This window comes from Phascolarctos cinereus, unplaced genomic scaffold, assembly GCF_003287225.1.
Source record: "Phascolarctos cinereus isolate Bilbo 61053 unplaced genomic scaffold, phaCin_HiC Scaffold_2;HRSCAF=192, whole genome shotgun sequence".
NCBI classification, from domain to species: Eukaryota; Metazoa; Chordata; class Mammalia; order Diprotodontia; family Phascolarctidae; genus Phascolarctos; species Phascolarctos cinereus.
The window spans coordinates 177119105-177145068 of NW_027555625.1; the positions used below are offsets into that span (position 1 = coordinate 177119105).

General features: G+C 35.5%; 2 protein-coding genes across 7 annotated transcripts in view; one reads left to right on the top strand and one right to left on the bottom strand.

Annotated features, from left to right (window-relative positions):
- MCPH1 (microcephalin 1) overlaps positions 1-25964 on the bottom strand; it is a 334179-nt gene that overhangs the window by 116945 nt on the left and 191270 nt on the right. The window lies entirely within an intron of this gene.
- The window catches only part of ANGPT2 (angiopoietin 2), a 74427-nt gene that overhangs the window by 20195 nt on the left and 28268 nt on the right, over positions 1-25964 (top strand). For 3 of the 4 annotated variants that reach the window (XM_020985242.2, XM_078149740.1, XM_078149741.1), the window contains exon 2: positions 25193-25348. The exons of the other annotated variant lie outside the window; for it this stretch is intronic. In XM_020985242.2, the coding sequence (XP_020840901.1) occupies positions 25193-25348 (156 nt within the window). The remainder of the gene's footprint in view (positions 1-25192; positions 25349-25964) is intronic. 4 annotated transcript variants of the gene reach the window in all.

A 25964-nucleotide genomic window follows, 5' to 3' on the forward strand; every position in this document is an offset into this window, starting at 1 on the left:
TATATGCCAGTTCATGTCTTTTTAGATAATTAACAAAATATGTTTCATACAGACTAAGGAGGAATGAAAACCCTGAATAGTATGGTTTTTACTAAGAGACAATACTGTTGAGCAAAAAATTGAAAAAATAAACAAAACTCTAATGTTACAATGTTGTCGTATAAAACCATAACCTCAAGTAATACATAAAGTAGGCACAGGGACATTTAGTAATGAAGCTATTATGTGTTCATTGTTGTTGTTGTTCTGTATTTAACTAAGGAAGCTGATTCTTAAGTTTCCTAGAGAGATAACTTATTAGTCAGACTTTTACTTATTTCAAATGTAATGACAGGAATTCCTGAAAGGACTGTTTGCTTTAATGTTATTTCTATAAGGTGGAGAGAGTTGGAATTATTACACTACAAATTAGCTAATTAATGCAATGGGGTGGAAAGGGGGAGAGGGGAGTACATCTTTGTCATAAATGTAATTCCCCAAGAATTAGATCAGAAGGCAGGGTTTTTTCATGAAATGAATGAGATAATATCGAACAGCCAAACCTGACCCATACACATTTTCTCCTTTAATACCAGATTTCTGTGTTACTTGTGATTAACTGATGATACGCTCTATGCCTAAAAACATGTACTGTGGTTGAGGTTCCATGTTAGGCGATAGGAATACAAAGATATATACATGGGACAGGAACTACTCTTAAGGAGCTAACATTGTAATAGGGGGTAAAAAACAAAGACACATAACTATGAGAGAAGGGAAAGTGAGATAAGTGCACAGGAGAGGGCCGTGCAAAGTACTATGAGAAATCTGAGGAGGAGGAGATCACTTTCACTTTCACCTGAGAAATGTAGCTAGAGGGAGGGAAAGCCAGTTTTCATTAAGAAGGTAGTATCTAAGGTGGGTTTTGAAGAAAGAGAAGGACATCATCAGACAGAGAATGGATTAGGAGAGTCCATTTCAGGTATGAGATAAAGTGTGAAAAGGCAGGATGAGAATGACAGAGAATAGTTCAGTTTGGTTTGACCATAGGATCATATAAGTTAGAGGTCATTGTAGCCAATTACCTAATTTTACAGGTGAGGAAATCAAGGCCCAGAAGGTTGAGCTAACTTTGCTCAGGGTCACCCAGCCAGTGTCCAAGCCAGGATTTAAACCCAGGTTTTCCTGACTTCAAGTCTAGCACTCTATCCACTGTGTCTCAAGGGGGTCTAAGACTAGACAGGTAGGTTGAAGCTATATTGTGGAGGGATTTAAATACCAGGAGCAGGAGTTTATAATTTATTCAATAGGAAGTAGGAAACTATAGTAAGTTTTTGAGTGGAGAAGTGAAATGATCATAGTGGTGCATTAGGTAGATTTCTTGAACAGTGGTTTGGAAATCATATGAAGAGGGGATAGAGTGGAGGCAGAAATAGCACTCAAGATGAAGAAGGTAACTTGGGATTTTTTTTTAATCACTGGGGAAATAAAAAAAATTCTATTTAACAAGCGTAGCATATTTCCAAATTTGAGCTTTAAAATTTTAACCAGTTTGGCTCAAAGTACTAAGAAATATTTAAAGGTACAAAAGCTATAAATAGCAATGCTTAATGGATTATTTTACATAATACCATTTATTCAAAAATATCAAAGATAAGTGATTATCTAGGGCACCCTGCCATAAAATAAGGACTTGATTTTTTTTAAAAAAAGGTTTACCTTTTCTTCAAAGACTGAATAATGCTTGTTGCATTGATCAAATGAGATAAAATTTGTGAGGTTTAACACAGTGCCTGACACATAATAGGTACTTAATAAATGCTTGTTCCCTTCTCTTCCCTCTCTGCAAAAGAAGTGACATTCAACATGGAACAGACACTGTGGAACAGTACAGAGGTCTGGGTCTACTGGTCACAAGTATATATCTGTGACCCTGGGCAAATCACCTCATCTCTCACAGTTCTAGGCAACTCTGAGACTGTTTCAGAGAAGGTTCTGACTTGCTTTGGTAATGGGAGTTTCCTCATGGGGGAGTTCCCTACACAACTCCCTATTCTTGTTATGGCTGCTGAGGTCCTTTCCAATTGTATAAATTTTTGATTCTATGATATCTTCTGCTAGCAATGTGGATCAAAATGTCTTTATTAAGGTATTACCCTTGGGAAGTAAGAGACCTCTTGAACAGCTACTTATCTGGCATTATACACCCCACCACATCTGAAACAGAACCATTATCTATGAGGCATGCCTGCGTGTGCGTGTGAGTGTGTGTGTGTATTTATATATATTGGTAAACACAAACATATATGGAGGTAGAGGAGAAACATAAGAGAGGGAAGGAACACAGGACCGGATTTTTGTTGTAATTCATTCCCAGAAAACATGTTAGAGAGAGGGAGAAAGATCCATTATAGCTTCCATAAAATTTGGTTAAGTATCAATCCGCATTTATTATTTTCTATTACCAGATGGAGCTAATGTATTTTTAATGGCAAGATGGTGACTAAGCTGGTTTGGGGAGGCAGCAAGTGAACTAAGCTCTTTTTAGAGATTATTGCAAACTGCTGAATAAGCAATGTGAAGTGGTAGAAATGAATTATAGGTGCTTTTTAGTTAGTAATGGATGAGCAAATGGATGAAATGGGAAGTGGTGATGCAAACAGATTATTGGTATACAATTGTTTTTTATTCAGTTGATTGCTTTAGACACTCATCAACTTCTGCTATTCTCTGGAAATTAATACTCTTCAATAGGCCATTATACTGAAAACTGACACAATGGCCTCTGGGTTCTTGCAGTGGGACTGTCTTTTAGGTAATGAAAGTGCCCTATAACAAAGTGCTTTTGGTATTTTTAAAGCCAACTCCCGTTGGCTGGGGTCCAAGACTAATCTGCTATCTAATGAATTCTATTCTCTGTCAAATAGTGTTCTTAAAAGGTTTCAGTTTTTGCTCCCACGGGTTCCCTAAGGAGTTTTTTCGGACCTGCTTGCTGAAATTTCTTCCTAAGTCATTATCAAACATGGTATGGTCTCCCTAAGGTCAAAACCTGTGGTTAACAATAATACATTTAAAAAGGCACAAGGGATGACTAAAGAAACAGGAGACTGTGTAAACAGTCATTTACTGAAAAGGAATCCATTTACCACCTGCCCAGTGCCCTTTTCAGTCTTTCAAAGCTACTTTTGACAGCTACCTCATGGTGCCAGATAATTGAATTTTCCACATAAATATAGCTTAGCCATTTAAGTACCCCAAATTTTATTTTAACAATTTTAGTAGATTTTTTTCTAAAATATATTCTACATGCCTAGACTTTCTTAGAATATACTAAACATAATTTAATCTTTGTTTGATGTTACAGGGTCATTGTTATACACAATTGTTGTGCTATACCATACCATACTTTAAGTCTGTTCCTCTTTCAAGGAGAGGCTATGAACTCTCACATATTCACGGAACAGTGTCTTGTTCTTCACAGTTTATCCCAGTACCCCTTTCCTTCTCCTACTATCACAGCACAACATTTTAAAGCTGGAAGAGCATTTAGGGATCATCCAGTCTAAGCACCTCATTTTAATCATAAGGAAACTGAGCCCCAGAAATGAAGTAATTTGGCTGGCTACAAGTAGGTAATTTGCTGAAAAACCACAAAATAAGATTAAGAATTTTGTGTTAAATAAGAGTTAGTAAGACTGACTGGAGACATAAAGAGTTCAATATATGGCTTTAGTTCAATGGTACTGTGACAACTATTTGGGGACCTGAAGGCCTTTTTTATTTATTTATTTATTAGGGGCTATATTTTCAGAAGGTTTGGGTTGCCAGGAGTCTGACCTCCAGGGAAATGAGGTTTTATTACATAGTGAACCACTGGCTATTTGTGAACAATTTTAATAGTTTTAGGTCCAGATGGATCCTTAGAGATTATCTATTCCAAAATCTTCATTCTATAGATAAGAAAAATAAGATCCATAGTGCAGAAAGGACTTGTCCAAGGTCACACAAGTATAAGAAGCATATATCTAAGAAGCAACATGGCCTAGAAAAGAAGAAAGAATCTTGGACTTGGAGTAAGAGGACTGAGATCAAATCTTGACTTTGTCTCTCTGGGCCTCAATTTCCTCATCTGTTAAGTAAGAGGTCTATACCAAATGACTGGGGCAGCTAAATGGAGCAGTGGATAGAGACTCATGTTCTTGAGTTAAAATCTGGCCTCAGACACTGATTACTTGTATGACCCTGGGCAAATCACTTAACCCTGTTTCTCTCAGTTCTTCAGCTGTAAAATGATCTGGAGAAGGATGGCCATCCCATTCCTGTATCTTTGTCAAGAAAACCCCCAAATAGAGTCACAAAGAGTCAGAAGCCACTGAAAAATGACTAAACAACGACTAGATGATATTAAAGATATTTTGTAGCTCCATATCAATGATCCTGTTTTATTTATAGTTTTAGATACTTTTACCTTAAAAAATTTTTTAAGAGCACTCTTACTCTTAAAATTTGATAGGAAAAAATTCAAAGATATTGATTTCTCCCTGTTATTTGTATCTAAAACAACTATGAATAAATTCAGAGAATCTTCTGATAATATTTGCAAATCAGAATTTAAATAACATATTATTAGTCAATTTTAATTTTGAGCACAGTTTTGGTATCTCAACCCAAAATAATTGTATAGGGTTTGTTAGTAAAAGGCAAAGCATACCCTTTCACTAACACCAATACTGAATCTTTTAAAAATGACAAAAATCATTAAGAAGTTCTTTAGTGAGACAGGTTAGTCTTTTAAACAGAAGGATGACTTTTTCATTCATTCAATCATTCACCAAGATGTTCCATTTACACAGTAAATTTATCTTAAATCCTATCAGAACATTCAGAGGTCCATGTGTAATTTGGTTATATTTAACTCAATAAATGTTTCTTAAGCACTTACTATGTTCAAAGTACTGTCTACATATATGGGGTTTGGATCAAACCTCTATGTTGTATGGTTGATTGTTATAAAATGACTTTTCATGGTTCTCTTGCTGCCATATTTAGGATGAAGAACCTACACCTTTCAACCTTAAGAGACAGCAGTAGGATGCCTAAGACTGACCTATAATGTACAAGTTAGGGCCTGGCTTATTGGAACTGCTTAGGGGAAGATGGGGGTGAGGGTCAGTCTTGGGTAACAAAGGGTCACGAGCCATTCCAGTATAAAAATGTTAAAATGCAATTCCCAAAAGGTACTAGGGGAAGGAAGTCAGGGGACATTTTTTTAAAAAAGTTTCATTACCACCTAACTTCTGCTTTACTGTAAAGGCTCTAAGCTAAGGCTTGACAGACAATTCTAATCCCAAAGAGCAGCCAAAATTCTAATGTCCTTAGTTCTTCAACTGTACTTAGTAAATTTTCTAAGCCATACATTTTAAAGAGATTAAATATACCACTTTAAGACTGAAAATAATGAAAATTATAGAACTTTTGGCAGTACTAAGATCTTAGCAACAACACCACTGATAAACTTAAGCTAGCTTATAGGATTTAATGCTAAAATTTCCAGGAGTACTTAAACCACTAAAGATGAAATACTGTAGTGATGACAATTTTTTTTTCATATTTGATATCCCTTATTCATCCAACTAGGTCAGTCTTGGAATATATTTTAAAAGTATCTCATTGCAATGTTGGCCAAAGTGATTACACTTACATTAAGAAAAAAATCTCTTGAAATCATTCCAACAGTGAGCAAAATACAAGTCTGCTTGAAGAAAACAAAAAATAAAAAAACAATTTGAATGACATGCTTTTTATAACTTGTGACAGCAAAATGAAGAGGGATAGGAATTTTCCACTAGCAATCTTTGAAATAGGCAGACATGCAAGGAAGTGTCATTAGAGAGAGCAGAAGAGAGTGCAAAGTGCCAGGAACTGAAATGGATTGTGGGAAAGTTAGCCACGTCCCAATGGCTTTTACCACAAGCATGTTGGAGGCATATAGTGAAGATCCACTTTCTCAATTTCCACAATATTCAGGCAAATTCAGGAATTTTGCACATGGTAACAGTTGTGAAATTACTATGGTAAAAAAAATGAGGGTTCAAGTACATTAGCCCCAAATCAGATCTATAAATTACATTTATTTAGTGAAAATACACTTGCAAAAATGGTCTGCTCCCTATCCTTTTCATTATTTTCAAAATTATGTCAGTGGTAGGGTACATACCAGATCCATAAAGCATTGTATATAGTACTTTGATGTTGTTTCTGTTTAATTTTAGGAAAGATGGGATCAGTATTGTAATAAACTTATAAAAGTTGGTACTTAAGAGGAAATACAATGTCATCCTGTGTACTTGCTGGGAATGTGGATCTTTAAAAACTTTTAGAAGTCATGAGAAAAATACTCTACCACATTTCCTAATGAAGCACTCATACAATGTACTAGGCCTTTCTAACTTACCAGTCTAGTGAAAATAGATTTTTATGAACATGACACTTAAAAGGAATAGGCCTCATGAAATAGAAGAAAAAACAGCTTCAGAGAACAACCAACCAAACAAAAATACTCTATAAATAAAAATATAAGGATCTCCCACACAGATACACACAAACTAGCTGAAATCAGGATTCAAATAACTAGATTTTATTATGTTCCTGTTATTCTAAGCATTGTCATATTTAACATCCTCATCTGTAAAACTAGGGTGTTGAACTTGCTCTGTGAAGTTCCTTTACTACAGTTCTGACATACAAGGCATTCATGACTTAAATTTTGCAATGGAAATTGTTTCTCAAAAGTCAGACATTTTTGCATTACTATAAATCAAGATATAACTCTGTAGATAATGCCTATCCAATCTATTTCTGTTAGAGGATTTTTAATATCCACTCCAACGAACAACATTCATTCCAAGTGCTAACAGCAGAGCTCAGTGTCCTCTTTGATTTGGTGCTTCTGAACTACAGCAAATATAATTCATGACTTAGGCATTTATTTATATAATATTTATTTTTAGACTAATGGGAACTTCATAAATCCTTTCTTTGCCTTCCAAGAGCAAATGCCATTTATTCTTGATCCGGAAAGAACAGTGTTTCAGAATGTTAGATTACTAATTTACCTAACTTAATACTTTTAACCCGCTTCAGGCAGCTGGAATGATTCACTCCTCGTTTGTCTACACATAACCACTTCAATAGACTTCTCCAAAGCAATTTCTTTAGGCATGATTTTAGATAACCAAGGATGGAAGTTGGAGACAATAGTCAATATGATCAGCCACATTACATTAACTTAGGGGACAGATTCACATCTCATTTTAACTGTAATCCATTACATTACAGAAAAATTTTAGTTAACAAAGCACATTAACAAACCATATCAATCTCCATGGAGAAAAAATACCAACATTTATCAACCAAAATAGCAATTCTCTTGAGAGAAAAGAACTAGTGAGAAACATTCACCAAGGGAGGGGTATTTAGCATTTGCAGTTAGGTACCACATAGACATAAAACATGACATTTCAACTACTTCTGGAAAAGTTTCTACAATTTAATAATCCTTGTAGCTAACTAATGTAGAATGAAAAGCCTTTTTAGAGCAAACTATACAATGCCATATACTCTTAGTATAGTATATTCTTAGCATAAAATTAGTATACAAGACACAAAGCATATAATTCCTTACATTCTTAGTATAGTATCCATGCTTTTATTAGAGAAGACTTCGCTAATCTAAGGAACATAGAATCGCAGATCTAGAGCTAAAAGAGACTTCAGAGGTTGTTTAATTCAACCTCTTCACTATAGGGAGGCCTGGGTAAGCAACTTATCTGATGATACCTAGGTTGTATCAAATGTGGAATTTTTGAACCAAGTTCTGAAAAACATATTAGGTTTTTAAACAGACTGTCCATCCTCTTAAAATGAAGTATTACACAAGAAATACCTCAATATAAAGGTTCTCCTTCTCTGTTCTCTCTTTGGTAAGCTTTTTGATAACCAGGAATTCAGTTATCATCTCTATGCAGATGCTTCCCAATTTTCTACATGTAGCCATAATTTTTCACTAGTTCCACTTTTACCAACTGCCTGCCAAATATAATGTCTCACAGGCATTTCAATTTAACATGTCCAAAAGAGAAGTCATAATTTTCCCTAAAACCAAGCTCTCTTCTAAACTTCCCCATTTCTATTGTTAATGGCTCCATTATCCTTTCAGTCACCCAGGTTTGCAATTTTGAAATCATTCTTCACTCTTCCTTTTCCCTTATCAAGCATATTTAATCAGTTTTTAATTCTTGTCAAACCTGCCTCCCCAAGATGTCTCACATCTTCCCCCTGCTCTTCATTCACATAGTCTCAACAATAGCTCAGGATCTTATTACCTTTTACTTGGACTACTGAAATAGTCTCCTAATTGGTCTCCTTATTTCCAATCTCTTCCCTTTCTAATCTGTTCTCCACAGAACTGATAAATTGATTTTCCTAAAACAAATATATTCTTTCTCCCATCTCCATGAAGCCAAAACAAATAAACAAACAAACACAAACAAAAACAAACAAACAAAAACTCTTCAGTATCTCTTTACTGCTTTTGGGATAAAATACAAACTTCCCAGGCTGTTATCTGGTTTTTCAGTCTTACTCAACATTACTTTTCTTAACAAGATGAACAGTCTGGCCAAAGTGGACTTTTTGCTGTTCTTCAAACATAATATCCCATCTCCTTCAATTTCCATGTCATGCCATGAGAGTTGAGAAAAGGCCTTCAGATTTGACAATTAAGACTGGTAACTTTGGAGAGAACAGTTTTGGTAGAATGATGAATTAGATTTAGTAGACTATCCTCCTAAGTTCCTTTGAGCAAAAAAATTCATCATCTTACAACCAACCTAGTGATGAACCTCTCTGAACTGAGCTTGGCCTGTACTTTGGGAACAGATATAGGGGCTGTCACTGAACTGTACATGTAGTGTTTCTAGCTTGGTATGACTGACAACTGCTTGTATTGCCTACCCTGGCCTGCGTCATCTCAATAGCATGAGCAGGCAGCAAAGTAGAATTTTAGATTGAGGTCAAAAATCCAACACCACCACTTGGAAAACAACTGAAAACATGACCCACTGAAAGGGACTTCCTACAGGGACATAAACTTGTATAGCAGGAGTTCTTAACCTACAGTACATGAAAAAGTTGCTTTTTTAAAAATTTGATGACTAGATTTCAGTATCATTGCTTTCTTTTGTAATTTTAGTTTTTTTAGGCATTTAAAAATATGATTCTGAGAAGACTCTAACTAGTACAAGAATAGTTATTTTTATTGAACTTGTAGGTTAAAAAAATGACCAATTGCTTCCCCAACTCAAATTAAGCTTTTTCAAAACTCTTTATAATGTGCCCACATAATTAATAGCTTTTCAATTCATGAGCATAAATGTATTCCCCTAAAAATAATCTGCATTTCAAACACATTTTATAAACCAGTGGGAAACTTTTTGTATCTACAATGCACATGAGAATACAGTTCAATAGGACAACTGGAAAGGCACTTATTATCTACCCACTGTGTATAAAACAAAGACAAAAGTGAAAAATAAAAAAATAGTCCTTGTTCTCAAAGAACTAATTCCTTAAAGTCTATACACATTAGGGGATTGAATTTTGTAAACAACCCCGAGAAATATGAAAAGCTTGCAGTTTTGAATCAGAGTTGATCTAATGAAAAAGAAGGTAAACTTCCCCTTAAATACAATAGAGCAAATAGATGAACTTAAACTCACATAAAAGTAATGTCAGACAAAGTACCATTACTCCAGTTTTCTTTAGGAAGGCTGTTAATGATATTCTTTGTCAAAAAGTTCTCCCTAATACTTAGTAAATATTTATCATTAGCAATTTGGATTTACTGGGAGGCTATTAAATATGTTGCAGTAGGTATTCTTTTTGTCTATAGGTAGGAACAGATGGCCAGTGAAGTTCCTCTAATCCTCAAATTTAGCGATTCTATAATAGTGTGAGTATAGGGATACAGCCACAAGAGTTTCCTCTTTATCTGGGCCATTAAACTTGGCACAAGCTCATCTGTACTTTGGGATTGTAGCCTGAAACCCAAAGCCAGGGTCAGAATGGAGAACGAGCAAGAGAGAATGAATAATTTGGTGCAAATTTAATGCCACTGCTGGAAAAACAATTTAAAAAGCATGTCCTCCTGATGGTGGGCAGTATTTAGCTTTATGTACAAAAGGCAAAATATGCAGTTTATCACTTTTTCATTAAAATTAAACCTGAAGGGTGATGTCTTTGAGTATTATATCTATTCCAATTACTATCCATTAGGATTATCTCCACCTTCTTGTCTGTTGACAGAAAGAGGAGATAAAGAAATAGAAAAGCTTGGCTAAAAGTCCATTCTGGTACAGCAGTGCTGAGTAGGGCACGCAAAAGCCTAATTTTGTAGCTTTCTCAAGCATTCCCATCTGCATTCTCAAGGATTTTCTTTCTTTCTTTTTTTTTTTTGAGAAACAACAGAAACTTCCTGCCCTCTGTATCGAGGGCAATAAACCAGTTTGAGAATATCTTCCAGAAAGAAATCATGTAATTTTTCTGAAAGCTTTTATCCCCTAAACCTCCATCCCCCTCAACATTCTATTCAGAAAATAATCTATTTGGTAGGTTTTTCCCCCCAATATCCTTTCTGTAAAACTGTGTCTAATATTCTTGCATATGTTTACAAACACAGTACTTAGGACTTAAAGGAACAGAATATAATTAGTCTTTAGTATCTGGATGATTAATCCTAAAATGACCCTATAGGCACTTGAGAACAAAGTGGATCTACTTAAATTTTATTAATACCCTTCATCCTTTCTTTCCCTTGTCTCAAAAATCATGGTGAAGATGTGAGATCACTAAACACAAGAAAAAAGTTTTTATGTATGTTATTTATGTTTATGTACGTTTTATGTATGTTCAGTTTTTATGTATGTTGTTAACATATTTTTATAAGCATCTAGAGTCAGCCTATATGAGTGTAAAGGAAATTGCTTGGGAGATCTGGCTTCTAATTCTTGATCTAATTAGATGTTCGACCTTGAACAAGTCATTAAACTTCTCTGAGGATCAATCTCTTCATCTGTAATTCAGGGAGTTGTATTATTATACAAATTCTAAGAGTCCTTGGAGATTCAAATTACTGGGCCCAAGGAGGAGATGTATTTACCATACTGGCCCCACATATAAAGTCTCTACTACATTCTCTCCCTTCTCTTTCTTCCTCCCCCCACCATCCCTACCATGTCCCTTCTCCAATTCTGGCTTACATAAAACCAGAGTATGGCTTATAATCACTTTAACTGGAGTTCAGGGTAAAAGATATGGGTCAAATATGGAATTTGAAGTTAGTCCTTACTGGCTTATTTCCCACTTTCCCTAAATCTAAATGTAGGTCTGTGAACTGTTAATTGTGCTAACTGCTGCCTCAAGTCTTATGGCCCTTCTCTGTATACCCTGGACCATGAATGGCAATCCATTCCAGCTTCCTCTCACCACAAATGTCTAACTTTAGTTAAAAAAACAAACAAACATCTTACATGATAATTTTACATAACATTACTTTCAATATATTTGCTGTTCAGTCATGTCAGTTGTGTACAATTCTTCATGACCCCATTTGGGATTTTCTTGGCAAAGACACTGGAGTGGTTTGCCATTTCCTTCTCCAGGTCATTTTAGAGATGTGGAAACTGAGGCAAACAGGGTTAAATGACTTGCCCAGGGTCACACAGCTAAGTAAGTGTCTGAGGTCATATTTGAACTCGGGTCTTCCTGACTCTAGGCCTGGTGTTCTATCCACTGCGCCACCTAATTGCCCACATATAAGCTAAATAACACATCTCAGTATTTGCTTTATATCAGATCACTTTCTTCTTAATATACCGCAGAGGTTCCTAATTTTCCATAGTTATTAATTCTTACTATGGGCCTTGAATCTTATATATCAACTCCCTCCCTTGTGCCAATGAAGGGCACTCACTGTCCATTCCATCTCAGACAACACCTCTGTCACTGAAAGGCAAAATTCCCTGTGTATACTTGTCTCTTCTCATAATATGGTACCTGGAAGCTTAATCTATGTCGTTCATTCACCAAACAATATTTCCTGCCTGTGTAGGCCATTCTAAAAACCTGAAATACTTATTTACTTCCATCTGTAAAGTCATTTCCTTCCTATCCTTTAAAACTCTTTATAAATGTCATATTGTCCATCAAGTCTCCTTGACCCTCCCTACCCTCCATTAATAATAGTCCTCTGGTGCTAGTAAACTCAATATAGGGTTGGATGCCCTCCACAAAGATTACATAAACTCAGATCCCGCAGGCATTCATGAAATTCCAATATTCCCAACCCATCCAGGCTTTCCTCCCAGACATTTTACTGGTTAAAAAATGGGGGAGGGACAATGAGTAGGAAGAATCATGCAGTAATATAGCTCCTACAGTATAACTGTAGCATAATGAACTCTGGCAGTCCCAGTAACAACCATAATTTCCCTCGTTAAAGGGTACTTAACTATCAGTGTCTGTAGTAGTAGGCAAATTCGATTTATTTATTTACCAGCTAACCACTAAACTGGTCCTTGGAAATGAGCATGGTTCCTGAGAATGCCAAATTGCTTTCATAAACATGTAAATATAATAGCATTACACTTTTTATATTTCTTAGACATTTTCAGTATGGCCTCAGAGCACAGAATGAGAAGTAGTATGAAGTTTTAGAAAGGAAGATTTAGGTTAGATGTAACGTTAACTTTCCTAACTATCTGAACTGTCCAAAAGTGGAATGGGATAACTTGAGAGGAGGTGAGGTCTCCCTACTGGAGATTTTCAAATAGAGGCTGAATGATCAATCTTCAACAAAGTAAGAGAGGGTATTTTTAGTTAGATGTGGCTTGGAAGACCTAAAGTTGAATGCAAATGTAATATTTCACAATCAATTAACAAGTATTTATTAAGGACCCAGCTATGTGCCAGGTATTCTAGAAGCTGAGGTTCCAAATATATCGAATGTAATAATAATCCTGACCACAAGAAGCTTACATTCTAGTGAGGGAGACAACAAAAACTCATATACAGTATACAGTATATATACTAAAGCTACATACAGTATAAAGTGAATAAATATAAACTAATAAAATAATAACAGCATTTGTGTAAAAGTGAGGTACAAATAATTATTGCTAACATTTAGGTAGAGTTTACTGTGTGCTAGGTACCATACTAAGCGGTTTATAATTTTTATCTCTTTGGTCCTCTCAACAAAAAACTGTGAGAGATACAGATGAGGAAACTGAGGCAAAAAGAGATTAAGGAACTTACTTAGGGTCACACAACTGTCTGAGGCTGGATTTGACTTTAGGTCTTTCTGACTCGAGGTCCAGAGCTTTATCCACTGTGTCACCTAGATGCCTAGTTAAACACAAGGCAGTTTGTAAGTGAGAGCAGTTATAGCTGAGGCAATCAGGAAAGGCTTAGGTGGTACTTGAGCTTCATTATAAAAGAAAAGAGTAATTCTCTGAAGCAGAGGTGAGGAGGTAGGGTTTTGAAGGCAGTCTGGACAACCCACAAGAAGATACTGAGATGCATGATGGAGTATGTATGGAAAAGAGGATAGTTGGTTTGGATTCCAGAGTGTAGGAGAGGGGTGGTAACTTCCAGTGAGTCTGGAAAGATAGTCTGAGGTTCAATTATGTGGTACTTTTAAGAGAGGAGTTAACACTTGATGGCAGATACTAATAGAAGTCTATTTCTTAAGGCACTGATACTGTTAGACATATGCTTGAGGAAAATCACCTTGGCATGGACTAGGGTGTGGAGAAACTTGATGTAGGGAGACCAATTAGAAGGCTGCTACAATAATCTAGGCAAGAATTAAGATGCTAGTTATATGAGTAGAAAAAAATGGGCTAAATGAGAGAGATGCTGTGGAAGTAAAAATGGCAAGCTTTGGCAACTGATTGGATATGTGGGGTGAGGAGAGAGTGAGGAGTGGAGAGTAACACTAATCATATGAACCTGAAAGACTTGAAGAACAGCCTTCTATAGAAATGGGGAAGTTTAGAAAAGGAGAGGGTTTGGGTGAGGAAAGAAAATGAGTCCACTGAAATGTCTCTGGGACATCTGATATAAGCAATAGGCCATTAATGATTCAGGGCTGGGCTCAGGGGACAAAATGGGCCTGAATGTATTGACAGTTAAACCCATGGCACTGATTCGCTCAGAGAGAAGTTAACAGAGAAACAAAGCAGGGGGTCTGGGACAGAGCCTTGGGGAAAATGCAAACTTAGTAGGCTTTATATGGATTATGAGCCAGCAAAGAATACTGAGGAGTAACAAGTAGACAGGTAGGAAGAGAACCACAAGAAAGTAATTTAAAAAGACCAAAAAGATGAGTCTCCAGGAGGAAAGAGTAATCAGCAGTATCGAATGCAGCAGAGACGTTGAGAAGACTGAGGAGAGTTAAAAAGATTACTGAATTTGCTGAGTAAGAGATAATTGGTGGCTTTGGAGAGAAGATTTTCAGCTGAATGTTAAGGTCAGAAGCCTGATTTCAGTGTTGAAGTGTATTGAAAAGTACTGAAGAATGATGAAGGAGGAGGTGAGTGTAGATGGTTTTTTCTGAGTTTCGCTGAGGAAAGGAGGAGAGATCTAAGGTAATAACTGAAGGTTATCATAGAGTCCAGTGAAGTTAGTTTTTTTTCTTTTTTAAAAGGAAGAGGGAGGGGCAGCTAGGTGGCACAGTGGATAGAGCACCAGTCCTGAAGTCAGTAGGATACTTACTAGCTGTGTGACCCATGGCAAGTCACTTAACCCCAACTGCCTAAAACAATAAATAAATAAAGGAAGAGGGAGCCTTGGGCATGTTTGAAAGCATCTCCAGTAAACAAGGAGAAACTGAAGATACGAGTAAGGGGATCAAAGGCAGAGAGGCAGACCTTGACAAGGAGAAGAATCACCATTTTTTGGAGATGGAGGAAAGGAGGCAGTGGGAGATGATATAAATGTGTGGAGATAAAGAGGAAGGGAGAAAAGGGAGCTTATATCACATGGCTTCCATTTTCTTAGGAAAGTAAGAAGCCAGTCCTTAGCTAAGCAAAAGGGAGAAAGATGTGGAAGCATTAAGGAGGGAAAAGAAAGTTTGGAACAGATTCTGTAGGAAGTTTGAAACAGGAAATTAACTAGGAAGGACTGATAAGACTGCTTCGTTGCAGGAAAGCCTCAACTGACATTGGATAACATAAATTTATGACATACCCTGGCAGCATGTTAATAACTTCTTATAGATCTATTCAGCAGTATCTGTGTAGAGATAGAGGATGTGGATGGTGAAATAACTGAGGACTGAGGTTTGGCAGTACCTCTATAAATATATGAATGTGGTGTCCTGAAAAGATCCTAGAAGCTAGAAAGCAAGCTTTCTAGAAGCAAAAATCTGGAAGAGTTGGGCTTGAGCCTTATCTACATAACATTTACTAGCTGCGTGATATTGGGCAAATCAATTCAGCCTCCTGAGATTCAATTTCATCATCTCCTACTAAGTTACAGAGAGTTTATAAATTTTATTACATGCTGTGACACCCTGGGCAAGTCACTTAACCTATGTTTACCTCTGTTTCCTCAACTGTTAAATGGGGAAAATAACAGCAGGAAAAAACAGTTGTGAGGATCAAATGAGATACTATTTGTAATGTGCACAGTGCCTGGCACATAGTGATGCTATACAATGCTTACTCTCTTCCCTTTCTCCATTAATGAATTATTATGGAACCTGCAAACAATTAAAGATCAACAAAAATTTATTCATGTGTTGTTAATGGGAAAATGTGAAAAATGAGAAGATAAATGTTTTATGAACTATGTCTTTACAAGATTTCTTACATCTTTTACAAGGATGAGTACTAACTTGGGTACTAGGTGGTTTATATAAGACTAATGGATGATTTGTTCAGCAATGGAGCCATTATTAGGACTTGAAGCATCTGGGAAAATCTACTCACCTTGAACTAAAGTTTTTCTGAAGACTTATTTATTTCAATAATATTATAATATTCAATATTTTAACATTTCAACAATATTCAATAATTTAAACAATATTTAAAATCTGAAGATTGTTCCCAGCAATCATTAGATAACCTGTCCATGCTTGATATGTCATTGTTCCCCTATTTTTAACTGTCACTTCAGTGGGGGCTCCCTTAGGGATAAGAGTTCATTATAATATAAGCATCAAAAGAAGACTGAGACAAAACTTACCCTCTGTCCCTGCATAATTCTAAATAGGATAACAGAGACAAAGAATTATTCACAAGAAACACTGTGCACAAATCTACCTAGTTTCTAGTTCATTCCATCTCAATCTCTGTATCTATGATCAAATATTAGTTGAATGTACAACTATTTAGCTAGTAAAATCTCCAGGTCAGAGAAAGTAGCTGGATGAGGAAGAAGAAAGCTCAATTTTGCTACTTTCCATATGGTCGACCTCAAACAAGTTTCAGACTTTCCTTATAATGAGGAACAAAGAACATTAGAAGTCAAAAACATTTATTCAGAATATCCTTGATCCTAAAAATCTTAATTCCAACTTGCAACCTAAAATAGCAAAGTAGGCAGTGCTGTGCTCATGGATGAAAGGATATTGATGTAGAGTAGCTAAATATATTTATTAAGTCAAAACAAATAATGGCAATTACAAGCCTATAGTGGTACATAGCTTCAGCAAATGCAAAAATCAGAATCATGGGTCAGATTCCAACATCGACTATGAGCTACATTCCTTACTTGTTAGATGTCATTAAACTTCTCTGGGCCCCAGTTTCTGGATCTGTAAAATGTAGGGTTTGAACAAGATGGTCCCTAAGGGACCCTTCTTTACAGCTCTAAATTCTATGATTTTAAGAAGAACAATTTCTTCATACAAAGCTGCATCAATTTCACAACTGTCTAAACTTCCTAGTCCTATGAAATCCCTGGTGACTGAGCACATGGAACAGTCAGGTCTTAGGAGCCAAAGGCTACCCTCTATCGAGATGGTTCATTCTGTTAATGCTACTGTGCTGGGAAAAAGTTTCAGGTAAAGTGACAATTATTAAGAATTGTCTAAGAATTCATGTTGTCAAGCAACTTTGAGGTAATTTAAATCGCTAAAACAAGTATCTTCTATTATCCCTGAAAAGAAACTACAAATGTTTTACTGAAGGAAAACTTGCATCCTGTGCCATTATGTTTGAAAATTTAATACGTAAATATATTTTAGTCATAAAAAAAGAATTCAGAAAAGCTGGGGGAGGAAAAATACGCTGCTTTGTCATTCATGTATTTTTTCCACCTTCATAGTTTTAGCAAGATATTCATTGTTATTGTTTCTCTGTACTATTTTTTTCTCTCCCAGTCACCTGCCTGAATGGGCTTGCTGTCATTCTAAGTGGAAGAGTGCCTCAGCTTTCTTATGAAACTTTCAAAGAACATTTTCCTGAAAGGTCTATTATTGATGTTGATGGCCATGGTAGCCCATAAGAGAAAAACTGTGTCCCCAAATGTAAGATACTACCATTATCAAAGAAATATCACCACAAGATTCCCCTTCTTCACTTTACCAGGTCAATTTAGTAGTAAGAGGAACCATGAAAGTGACTGCGGCACAAAGTATTTTTTTTTTTGAAGTGCTCTTAGGCATAAGAATTCTCATTTATTGAGACATGGAGGAAATAAAAAAATTTTGATGGTCACAGAGAAAGTCAGTGGTCAATTAGTATATCTATCTATCCATATATTTTTTCATGTAGTTTATCAGTTTTGTGGTGTTTTTTTTTATAACTGGTTAAAAATTGGAACCTTATTTACTGCCCATTGAAAGACAAATCTTATAACTTTTTCCTTTCATTTGAATCCCTGGGTACCATCATTAAAATTCCTGTGACTTTGGATGATGAATTAGGTACTTTCACTTAGACTATAAATTCTTTGAGGGAAGGGGCTATTTATTATATTTACTTTGTATTTCCCACAGTATGTAGCCCAGGCCTCAACATATAAAGGGTATATATAGCAGGTATATACATACCTGCTAATTGACTCACATATTCTAAATCTCTGTAATCATAATAGAAGTCAAGGGGAGAGCATGGGTCAGTATTTTTTATTGCAGGAACAAATATAATGCATACAATAAGAATGTATAATACATTTAGATGATGTTTTGTGCATAATGATATATATGTAGCAAACAATTTATCTTGAGCAAATGAGCACTGTCTACTAAGTAAATGTTTTTATCAGAGAATTGCTTTAGTTTCTATAAAACCCCCAATTAGAATTTAAGATATCTTTTTCTAATTTTACCTAGTAGAGAAGATGTTCCTAAAGAAAATCTCAGAGTTTGTTAATTTGTCAATCACACAGACAAAACTAATTAATAGAAAAACATCAGAAAGTTAAAATTTGTTTAGATAGAAATGGTCACTCAGCATCATGAGTTGGTAAGAGAGAAATATTAAATGCTCAGAGTTGAAGATAAATTTCACTTAAATAACTGTTCATGTTTTTCTTTCTCTTGCCAATTATAAGATTACTTTTTTTTGTTGCAGTAAAAACTAATGATAATAATCTTGGCCACAAGGAAGATAGATGGAGAAATGCTGTAATGTGATTAATCTGGCACCATTGTTTTGGCAAATCAAGTTATTTTTTTTTCCTGTCAAATTTGATAATTCAGAATGTTTGGAAGAAAAAATGAGGGAGAATTTTATATTTAAATAAAACATTTACTATGCTGTTCAAAAATACTTTACCATGGTATTTTAAAAATCTGTTTGTTTTTATCCATTTCCAGATTTTATTTCCCAATCAGACAAAATGTGTTTTTAGGGTACAGTTACTATAACAAGTCCAAAAATATTAGACAGTGACTTAGTTAAGATGTTAGCTATAGACTGTTTCAAACTATAACTTGGTGACTTTGACTTTAATTACTAGAAAAATTATAGAATATATAGTTTTAGAATGCATATTTAGGACACATATTTAGGAAATAATAGAAAAGGAAATAACTAAGAGAGAGTGTGACTTTATGAAAAATAGGCCATATAAGACTAATTTCCTTCTCTTTTCTGACAAGATTGTAAGATCTGTAGATTGGAGGAATGCCACAGATACAAATTTCTCATCTCAGTAAAATATTTAAAATTTTTTAATGTGCTGTCCTTGTGTTCAAGATGGAGAGAGGAGAGCTTGACAAAATCTAGATAAAAGCCAGTAAAACCTAAAAAATTAATAGGTTGACGTCAGTTTGGAAGTAGATCTCCAATGGAAGGGATGTCACTGGTAGTGTTCAAAACTTTTGAAAAATAAATTATTTTTGTTCAACACTTTTATTAGTTATTTCTAATTAGTAGCTAATTACTTTCTGATCTAGAAGACATTCTACTGAGTCTGGTAATCTGTAGGGTAAGCATTATTGTAGTCAACCCCTAGGCATTTCTGACCTAATATAGGGCAGAATTTGACAGTATGAAGACAGAGAGCGTTGAGGTTTTTGGTTTTTGGTTTTCACATGATAAACTGTGTTTCAACAAGACAACTCCTTTCCACTCTCAATAAAAAAGGTAAAAACAATTTAACATAACAATACAAAAAAACTGAATGTAGATGATTGAACATGGAACCGCACATGTTTTTCAAAGGAAAGTAACACTATGTGTTTTAACTTTTGGTTTTTTGGGGTTTTTTTGCTTTTAGGCAATTGGGGTTAAGTGACTTGCCCCGGGTCACACAGCTAGGAAATGTCAAGTGTTTGGTCTGAGGCCGGATTTGAACTCAGGTCTCCCTGACTTCAGGGCCAGTGCTCTATCCGCTGAGCCACCTAGCTGCCCCTATGTGTTTTAACTTTTAAAAGTTTCAGCATTTTCCATGGGATTTAGTCTGAGTTTTGTTGCAGTTCAATGTTGTCTTCATTTATATAATTGTGGTAAGCTTTATATATATATATATATATATATATATATATTGCTCTTTTGAATCCACTTTTTTTTAAACTTTGCATCACTTCATAAATGCTCCTAAATTTCTCTTTTATGTGTTTTTGTTTATGGGATAATAACTTTCCATTACTTCAAAGCTTAGAGATAGGGAATGTACCTGTGATGTCATTGATAAAAAACTCTGGATAATGAAACTCAATCTACCAATGCAGGCTGGCACTTTCTTTACAACTTAAGAGTTGTAAGGAGTTGTCCAGTGCATAGAGATTAAGTGAGTTGCCTAAGGTCACGTAGCCAGTACATACCAGAGGTGGTATGTGAACATGAGTCTTCTTGAATCAGAAGGTAGCTCTCTACCCATTATACCATGGTGACTCTCGTTATTACTTCATATACTACAATTTACTCTCTATTTACTCAATCATTCTCTAATCAACGGGAACATTGCCGATTCCCAACTTTTTGCCATTATGAATATTTTAATATAGTTGTGTCATGAGTATTTTTGTACAGATATGTTTCTTGGGAGGGAGTGGGGGAAGGAGGCCAAAATCCTGTTTAGTTAATTGCTTTACAGAGTGATTAGTAGGTATACAAGATTTTGATAACTTGTATTATAAAATTCAAATTCCATTCAATTAGCCAGATCTTTAAGTACTTATTATTTGAAAGGCACTATACTAGGTCTCGGGAGAAAAACAGCTCTCCTTCAAGTTTACATTTTACTGAGGTACTTAGCAGTAACTGCCCAGGGAGCTTTTACCTCTGTACCTTAGTACTCTCTATACACAATTATAAGATGTGAAGGTGACATGAATTTCTCAAAGGCTACACTAGAAGACCATAAGCTCTGTCAGTTACTATCAAGTTGGAAAGGCTGAGAGTACAGGCCCATCGATGAACTGCATGTCTATTGTTCAAGGACAAGCTCAGCAAAGTTCACTGCATTTGCAGCAGGGTGATAAATTTTTTAGCCACATCAACTCTGGAAGGAAGAACCAAAGGAAAGAAGGGAGGAAAAAAAGAAAGGAAGGAAACATTTATTAAGTGCCTATTACATGCAAAGCACTAATAAGCAATTTACATTTATTATGTCATTTGATCCTTACAACCCTGTAAGGTTAGGTGCTATTATATCTCCATATTACTGGTAAGGAAACTGAGGCAGAGGCTAAATGACTTACACCGGGTCATACAGCTAGTAAGTATCTGAAGCTGGATTTGAACTCAGGTCTTCCTGACTCCATACTTAGCACTCTACCCACTATTACTATCTAGCTACCTCTATGTTTTCCTTATTTAATTCCACTTTTTTGAATCCCTTGTTACTGAAAATTTCAGACCATTCCATTTGTCAGTACTCTTCTCTACCATATTTTTTTGTATTTACTTGGTATGTACTTTATATTTACTTATCTATGAATATATTATATTTCCTCAGTAGAATTTAAGGTCCTGGAGGGCAGGGATTCTTTCCTTTTTTGTCTTTCTATCCCCTGTGCTTAGCACAGCCACTGAGACATAGGAGACATTTAATAGATACTTATTGAATTAAATAATAAGAGATACAACATGTAAAACAGGTAAAATATAAGCTAATTTGAGGACAAGAGTACCAACAAATAGGAGTATCAAGAAGGTTTCCCTTCAGAGGTGGTACCTGATTTGAATCTTGAGGGAAGCTAAGGATTGTAAGAGGATGTGGTAAAGATATAGTGCAGCTAAGATATAGGAGATAGCCTCTGAAAACTCATAGAGGCCAGAAGTATCATGTTAAACTTAGGAAATAGCAACTAGGCTATTCTAACTGGGATGTAGAGTATAATAAAATAAGTAACATGAATAAATATAGAAAGCTAGAAATCAGATTAGAATATAAACTCATTTTTGAATGTTATGGAGAATGGTAGATTATTGGCATTTCATTTACGTTCCATATTCAATAAAAATCTCATTACTTAAGAATTTGTGGTAATTGTGGTGGTGTTTTTTTCAATGAAAAATCTATTTTCCCTCCACCCACTTTCTCTCTCACTTGGAAAAAAAAGAAAAAAAACTCCTTGCAAGAAACTACTCATATTCAATCAAAATAAATTCTTGATTAGCCATGTGCAATCTCCATTTTCTATTAGTGGCTTCGCTTGGTTTCCATTTCATTGAACATCATGCCTCTCCGAGGATAAGCTGATCAACTGAAATCATATGACCATACAGACTGATTCAGCTTTTGATATTCAATACTTTCTCAACTCCCTCAATTGCCTCTGTCTTCTGACTGGAGGATCGAACAATAAATTTCTCCCAAAGACTTACTTTATAGAGGGCTCAGAACTTTCCAGGTAACATTCCATTTTCTATCAGTGACTCTGTTTGGTTTCTACTATATGGAATATTATTTCCCCCCCCTACACACACATTGGGTCCCTCCTGCTGCTCTCCTTCCCCTTCTCTTTTCAGTTGTCTTTTGTGTATTGCTGTCTTCCATTAAATTGTCAGTTTCTTGAGGGCAGGTACTGTTTCTTTTTCTAATTTGTATCCCCAGCATTTAGCACAGTGTCTGGCATGTAGTAAGCACTTAATAGATGTTTACTGCATTGAAATGAATGTCCAAAAAATAAATGTCTCAATCTTCAACTTGAGCTTATCAGCTCTCTATCAGGAAGAGAGTGACATACTTCATTCATTATTAGTCCTCTAAAATCACAATTGGTCCTTGTGTGGATCGGAGTTCTTATGGCTTTCAAAGAAATGTGATTTTACAAAGGTGTTCAAATGACTATCTTTTTTAATACCAGTATTCTTAATGTGACAAAGACTGTCTATAAAACAAGTAATACCATAATGTCCAAAGAATGAAAGTTGTAGTTCAACCAAAGAGTAAGGAAGTGGTATATTGAGGTATATTGGAGGTGAGTAGTTCATGTCATGTTACTATATATGACTAGAAAATGATGTCACAGGTTATATAGTGAGAGTCGGGGACAACTGATAGGCAATTCACAAGTTCCACTGGTAGCTATGCCATGTTAAGAGAACTAAAGTACACTACTTTCACCCCAACTTTGTATGAAACCTGTTTTGCATAAATTCATGGACTTGACTTTTATAGAGTGAAAAGGCATGAGTAGGCTGTAAATCTGAACAGATGGAAGTAGTATCCTTCCATGTCAGTGAAATCACAGGTACATTTAAATATTAAAGTAGGCCTAGGATTTAGCATAGTATTTGGTACATTGTTAGGTATTTTATAAATATTTGTTGAATTGAATTCATTTAAAAGCAACCAAGTATTGGTATAGGGATACAGGGGAGAGGAACATTTACAATAGGACTGTAGTATCTAATGAAGCTTCAGTAGAGATGTCTCTGACTTAAATATTTTCCCTAGAGAGAAAAGAAATCTCAGTGGGTTGATTCTAGGTTTTTGTTTTGTTTTGTTTCATTCATGAAAATGGAAGAAGCGGAAACAGGCAGAGACCTAACCCAGGACAAGAGCCTGCCTAGTACTGAGGCAATACATGGGGGAAAGAGGCAGGAAGTACTGTGAGAAAAGATTAAGTAAAACATCACCAATACAAGACAGACTGTCCTTTTCGGAATAAACAAGCTTCACTGTGGTGTTGCTACAAGTGAACAAACTGACCCAGAGACAGAGATGAGTTGGTCAAGGTCACAAATAGTTTGTAGCAGAGATGGGACTAGAACCTAGGTCTCTGGATCCAAAGTCTCAGCAACAGGTTTTGTTCTACATCTTAAATTTGCTCTTTGACCTCATTTTCAGTGCCATTGTCAAACTGTCTAATTCTCTTAAGGCCATAACTTACCTTAACCCCAAAGTTGGCTTAAGGGGGAAAAATACATAATTTTTCAAAAACACATTATAGCAATCAGATGTCAAATCTGACATTTCAGTATTGATACTGAACAATTTCAATAGTTCAGTTTAATTTTAAACGACTCATGCCTCAAAAGAGTAGATGAATACATATATAACCTGAATGAATGAATGAAAAAACATTTATTAAACATTTACTATATGCCAAACTGTGTTAGGCATCATGACAGATGCAAATTAAATGATAGACTGTCCTTGTCATCAAGGAGTTTACATTCTAATAGGGAAGGCCAACATATATAGGTGACCAGGGAAGGTCCCAGAGATGGTAAACAGAACCACAGTGCAGTTGATTGACACACCCTTTCCAGAAGCAATGTTAATATTAATTTGGGTAAGTATGCATATAGGAAGCATGGCAGGAAGATGTCCAAGGCATGGTCAGAGGTTTGAGGCTGGTAAGAAAAGAGTTGGTTGTCGACAATCAGTACAGAATGGCCCCAATGAGGGAATCTGAGTAAAAGTAGAAGCTTTAGGACAGGAAGATGACCCCTGGGGTGAATAAAGAATCTGAAGCTAGGTATTTTTATTCTCTTAAAGTCCAAAACATATTTTGGTTATATAACTGTACGAAGAGAACAGATGGTTATTTTAATTTAAGAAGGCACCACGAGGCGACTACAACCAACCAAATATATTTTTGTTGCCACAAAACCTGGAAACACACAGTAAATTTCCAAAGCATTGAATCGTTTTTGTTTTCCAATCTGGAAAATAATGTGATCTTGTGATCAACAAATTGTTCTTTTTGTTTTTAAAAATAAATAGTGAGTTCCCAAGAAGACTTCAAGTACAGGCTGGATGCCCATTTAGGAGGGACATTAGGGAAGAGAGTCATATATGTTGGTCAGGATTGGACTAGAAGACTTCTGAGGTTCCCCCAAACACTCAGTTCTATGATTTAATAACCTGAAATGCTTATACTAAAACAGTGCAACTGAAAATGGACTTCAAAAGGCAAGAATTCACACTGCAGTAAATCAAAAGACCTTTGTAATGACAAAAGAAGCCCATAATATGATGACAGCCTTTCTGGATTGCTGTTCTTTTTCCTAAGGAAGGCTCTGCTATTTCTATGTGATCTTGATCAAGTCTTATCCCTTCTGTGGGCTCAATTTCCTCATTAGAACAACAAGGGGGTTGGATTGTTTAACCTTAGAGGTGCCTTCTAGTTCTAAATCTATGATCCTATGACAAGTGTTTAGGAACCAGGTTTATGATCATGTGAACTCTAAGGCTGAGATGAAAAAAAAATCTGACTGCCTTAATGCTTTTTCTACTATAGCTTGAGAATTATATCCAGGACAATATGAAGAAAGAAATGGTAGAGATGCAACAGAATGCTGTACAGAATCAGACTGCAGTAATGATTGAAATAGGAACAAATCTATTAAATCAAACAGCTGAGCAGACACGCAAACTAACAGATGTTGAAGCCCAAGTAAGTAAGAAAATTCTAATCACAAATGCCTCAGTTACTGTAAAAATATCACTGCATGGATGATGCAGCGTGACTTAACATTAATCTAAACAAACTGAAGCTAATTAAGGCTAGACTAAAATCAGAAAAAAGTTCAAATGGATTCACATGTAAATTATTTAACTAAGATTACATGGCTATTTTATGACATAAATGTGTCTTTACTTTGCATAATTTAAATGACCACTTATTTAAAATAGGCTAACCAAATAATATTCATATTCTTTATTTGCTTAGATAAATACACATATATAAATTGCATTCTAATACACTCCACACCACGTTTTCTGGATTACATGGTTGTGAATTAACAGTGGTAAAGGACAGCTCCAACAGGAGTTTGAGATTTTCTATTTTGCCTTATTTAATCTTCATTGGCCATAAACTTCAAATCTGACCTAAGTCCAGAAGTTGGAAATTCTCTCCATCTTGGCTAATTGCTATGGCTAGTTTATCAACAGGTAGGCTAGAATGAATCTGACTAAAGATTTGCATCTAGGACACAATGCTGAAATAGTTTACAAAATGAACATGACAAATTTTTTTAAAAGTTTTTTTTTTTAAAAGAAGGAAAGTC